The following is a 5342-nucleotide window of genomic DNA, read 5'->3' on the forward strand; positions in this document are numbered from 1 at the left end:
CCCCACCATGATGCGCTGGGCAGCCAGCTGTGGCCCCCTCCCCCATGGCAGGGCAGAGTGGCACTGGCCCCAGGGCTCTGCATCCCCACTGTCAGGACTAGGTATGTGTGAGGGGCTAGCTGGCCATGACCTAGCCCAGGGGTTTTGAATGGGCAAAAGATGATTGGAGGACTTGGGATTCCCTTTCCTCACCAATCAGGCCCCAGAGACTCGCTCTTCATGTCCCGTGATTGGTTCCTTGGGTCACCTGGGGGGGGATAAAAGGGGCAACGTGGCTGACTCAGGAGAGACCACAATGAAGGAGATTCAAAGAGCTGGCAAGAGCTGAGCCAGCGGGGCAGGAGCAGTTGCCCCAGAAGAGCCTGAAGGAGTGGGACCTGCAGGCAGCACTAGGGTCCTCAGCAGTGTGGCATGCAGCCGGCAGGAGAGGCTCCCCACTGGGCTCCAGGATTGCCTATGGGAGGCTGTGGCCAGCAGGAGAGGCTCCCCTGCTCCAGCAAGGATCTGAGCAGCGACCTGAGAGGGTCCCGGCTCTGCTTCCAACTCCTCCAATCAGAGGCCAGGCAGCTTGAGTGAGGCCGGGGCTCCGGGAAGGGCAAGACCCCTGGCAGTTCAGAGCAGTACCAGCACTGGTGGCTGTGTGGTAGAGTTTCTGCCTACCACGTAGGAGAATTGAGTTCAAGTCTCAGCTTTGGTGACTTGGGGTGAATGAGCTAACAGGGAGAAATTCCTCTTGCAGTGGAAAGGGGCCATTGTGTTGTCCCCCTTTCTCCCCCTCCAGGTACCTAGGCCCTATATTCCTTGTAATTTGACATTTTGTATTTTGTGCCTTTTGTATTTCCAGTAATACCAACCAGTATTGTTTGTTCTGCTGTTTGTGTTTTACGTTTTGGTGTTAGCCCTGGTCTTTTGTCAACTGGATGAATACATCTATGATTGTAAGTGTCTAACCTTTGTTGAATCCTGCCCATCAGGGCATTGTAGTGTCCCCTATACCCCCTGGTTTATACTGGTTATGTTCCCAGTATTGTTCCCTCATTAAAAATTATATGGTTAAGTCCCCATTAGTGGTTTAGCTCTGCTCTATAGGGGGAGGAGAGTCCCTACAGCTCCCACAGTGCTTGTGCACCTGCTTTGATCCCTTCAGTTGGAGAGGGGGTACCTCTTGGAGTACCGCCCAGGTTACATATGTTATCAGCAGGGATCCTGGGTTTCCATTTCCCACAGAAAACCATGGATTTCCCATTTTTATCAGAGAAAACACTGATTTCCCCTTTTAGAAGAGAAACCCACAGATTTCCCCCTTTTGCAAAGAGCTCTGCAGGCTGGCAGAGTTCCAGCTTACAAGAGCTGTTTGCAGAAGGGGCAGGGAAACCCTTAACCCTGCCAGGAGAGGAAGTGATGGGTGAAGGGCAGTGAAGTATGGATGTTCACCAATATTTGTCACTATTCTTTGCCTGCTCCATAGTGGTATGCAGGCTGGTTGTCAGTAACTGATCTATCACAGATTGCTTTGAGGATAAGACAGGAGTTAAGCAAGGCTGTGCCATCACTCCAGCACTGCTCTTAATATTCCTTGCCACAATGCTACATCAGATGGATAATCTCGGCCAACTCCAAGGCAAAACCAAGCCCATCCCGATCTCAGTCACGAAGCTTCAGTATGCTGACAATGTTGTGGTCTGTGCTCACTTGGAAGCAGACCTTCAGGCAATCATCAACACCTTTACCAAGGTATACAAGAAAATGGGACTGAAGCTTAACATTCAGAAGGCAATAAAGTCCTCCATCAACAAGCTCTTAATAAGCAATCCCCAGCTCTGGTCATTCAGATTTATGATGAGACTTTGGAGAACATTATTTCCTGTACCTTGGAAGTCATCTCTCACAGAAGGCTGAAACCATCAAAGAAATCCAATGTCGCCTCAAATGTGCAAGTGCAGTCTTTGGACACCTGAGGAAACAAGTGGTCACAGGTCGCAACATCAGATTCCAAACAAGGCCATGGTTTAGCAAGCAGCTGTGATCCCCACCTTACTGTATGGAGTTGAGATGTGGAAAATGTACAGGAGACGCCTCAAGTTGCTGGAGAAGTAGTATCAATGTTGCCTGTGTAAGATCCTTCAAATCCAGTGGGAAGATAGACTTGCCAACCCTAGTGTGCAAACAGATGCCACAAGCATTGAGGCGGTGATCATCCAACATCAACTTTGCAGCTCCTGAAGCAAATTTTATTCTCCCAGCTCAGCCAAGGCATATGCTCAAGAGGAAGGCAAAGGCAATGGCTCAAGGACATTCATTCTCAAGGCCAGCTTGAAAAAAAAAACCATGTCAACATCAGCTCATGGGAGACTATTGTCCAGGGCTGCCCCAAATGGAAAAAGAGTCTGCAAGGATCTCAGTATTTTGAAACCTTATGATGATAACAGGAGACAGAAAAGCAGGAGCAGTAGAAACAGCATGCCATGGACCAAATCAAGAATCTGGAGCCACCCATCCCACACAAACACATGCCTGAGTTGGAATACAGTCTCCTGATCCCAGATCGGGATCATCAGCCATCTTCAGGCCCCTAGATAAAACAATCATCCTCAACTGTGAGGGACTGCCGGAGAAGAAAGTTCTTCCTCTTTACCTGTAGGAACTTTTGCTACCAATACTGGCATAGTTTGTACAGACCTTAGCATAGTGAAGCATATGCTCTTGGATGTGCTGTAAAACACTTATAAGCAGTGCACAGACCAGTGATTCTCAATCCTTGTAGACTCAAAGCACCCCTCCAGAACTTTTCAGAATTTAGTGGCACCATGCTTCAAGACTAATCTATTTTGTACATTGCTTGCCTTCTCGCACTGTTTGGTGTCCTTAAAAGATTCTTATGGGATGGCAGGGTGGGCAGCAGCAGTCAGGGCAAGCATGGCTGGGGGTGGTACACAAGAGCTTGGTGCTGTCAGGGGCTGCTTGGTGGAGTAGATTAGGCAGTTGGGTGGTGGGTCATTAGCCTCCCTGCAGGAGGCCAAAGGGAGTGACAAGCTCAGAGGCTGGTCTTAATTGAGCATGATGGTGGCAGGACATAGCTGTGCCTCACTCTTTCCACTGTCGGTCAGTTCCCAAGCCTTGCCAATGCAGCTGTCCTTCCAGGGACTTTGAATGCCAGTTACCAGAGCCACCCTTCCCTGTACCGCTTCTACCAGTTTTGGGAGCATAGGAGAATGAACTGAGGGGCGGAATGAGCTGAGTTGAAAAGACATGGCATCTCATCTTCCCACCTGCCCACAGCAATGTGCTGCTCTGAGTATGGGTCAGTTGGCATGGGGGCTGTGCTTTTCATATCTGTTAGTCCCCCTGTTCCTCTCAGGCTCCTGGAGCTGGGGGTGGGGGGGGCATGGGGAACGGTGCCAGGATGTCAGGGCAGGGACAGGGTGCCCAGCATGTGAAGGAGTGAGCCCTTACCTCCCCTCACAGGGGCTGGCCACTGTAGCACTCTTTAGAGTACCTAGTGAGAACCTGGTTGAGAATCACTGGCATAGACGATGAATAATGGGTCTGACATGGCTCTTTGCTTGGGGGAACATGGACTTGCATTCAAGACTGACACCATATAACGACGGCGACTTCACGGCCTTCCAGATCTACAGCATTTTTGTCTTAAACCACTGGGATTTGATAGTTGCTAGTATCTTTCAACTATGTAACTCTAACACTGAACTCCAGATACTTTAATTTTAAGGGAACAATGGATTGAAATTGTCTTGTTAGTATTTTGTACCCTGGAAAATGCAAGTGGGTAATAGCAGAAGCGTTAACTTTTTATTTAAAAATAAAATAACAGACATGAGAAGGACAGCTAGGGAAACTGCTTTGGACCTTCTTGGGTTCCACTGTCATCTAAATTCTTTCCTGTTTTTAGGAACTGACATTGCTGCTGGAGAGGAGGTTGCCATCAAACTGGAATGTGTAAAAACAAAGCATCCTCAGCTCCACATAGAGAGTAAAATCTACAAGATGATGCAGGGAGGAGGTAAGCACTTATGTCTAATAAGGGAGTATTTTGTGGCTTTAATTATGGGTACAAGAAGTACTAATGTTCAAGTTTCCTTTTAGAGAAAGGGGACCAGCGCTTCAGATTTTGATTTGGCATAGGGGATTTGCACCCTTCTGATACCACTGGGTAAACCAGACAGCACCATGTTCAGAAAAATACGTAAAATAGAACAATATATTTCTCTCTGTCTTGTATTACAGTTTAAAGCAGGTGGATGTTGGATTTCAGTGTTTCATGCCATTTGGTCAAGTGTTCTGAATACTTATAAAACTAGGATTTTCAAGTTGAAAGGCAGCTTCCACACAGTACAGAACATGTATGCAAATAGGAAAAAATCTGTGAGGATGTCATCTGCTGGGATTTGGACATCAGGTTTTTAAAACTGAATTTGGAAAATTCCCTTACTGTAATAACACTGATATTGAAGGGCATTGGTAGCAAAGTAGCACGTGAGTCGGTCAATTTACTAGCTGCTGCCTGATCTCCTATAATGGTAAAAATATGCTGTTCTTTTGTGTCTTGTGGCACTCTGTTTATGTACCAGCAAGTCTCAATACTTTTATTGGACATAAATTTGTAGTTAATTTAGCTTTGTTAGCTGAATTGTCCCTAGAATTGCTTCCAAGGAAGGTAATGCTTTGCATATGACTACTGTTTATATAACCTATATGTTTATGTGAGAAGCAGCATGTGATCATGTAACTAAAAATCACATGGTAATGCAGTCTTGGAAATAAGTAGTTTATTCATTCATCCTGAATTTTTGGCTTTCCTTAAGTGCTTATCTTTAAACAATGTTGATGATCTTAATATACTTGTAATGGAATAAAATGCTTGCATAAGTGCTGCCACAGGCTTTGATCACTTCTTTTTATAAAACACTGTTTTGAGATCTTCTGGAAGGGAATATATAAGGACAGAATACTGAAGGTAGTGTCCCAGAAAAGGACTTGTTTTCACAAGGAAGGTCAGGAGAAGTAATCTAAATTAATGTAAAGTGTTAATCCAAAGCAAGCGATTTAAGCTCCATCACATCAAAGGAAGGCAATCCCAATGAGGATCAAAGGGAGCAGAAGGGCGCATAAGCCCCCATGGCTCACCAAAAGCATCCGGGAATGTCTCCTTGCTAAAAAGGAGGCTTACACCCAATGGAAAGAAGGGGTCATCACCAAGGAGGGCTATTCTGCAGTTGCTCGGGGATGTAGGGGGGTAGTTAGGAAGGCCAAGGCAGAGATGGAACTGGGACTAGCTTCCCAGATTAAGGACAATAAGAAGTCTTTTTTTAAATACATAGGGG

At 46.4% G+C, this 5342-nt stretch overlaps 1 protein-coding gene across 1 annotated transcript in view; it reads left to right on the plus strand.

Moving 5' to 3' along the window:
• CSNK1D (casein kinase 1 delta) overlaps nt 1–5342 on the plus strand; it is a 79890-nt gene that overhangs the window by 23540 nt on the left and 51008 nt on the right. Inside the window, exon 3 of the mRNA XM_019503654.1 lies at nt 3911–4021. Within this exon, the coding sequence (XP_019359199.1) occupies nt 3911–4021 (111 nt within the window). The remainder of the gene's footprint in view (nt 1–3910; nt 4022–5342) is intronic.

Source organism: Gavialis gangeticus, unplaced genomic scaffold, assembly GCF_001723915.1.
Source record: "Gavialis gangeticus isolate Ggan-Ray unplaced genomic scaffold, GavGan_comp1, whole genome shotgun sequence".
NCBI lineage: Eukaryota > Metazoa > Chordata > Crocodylia > Gavialidae > Gavialis > Gavialis gangeticus.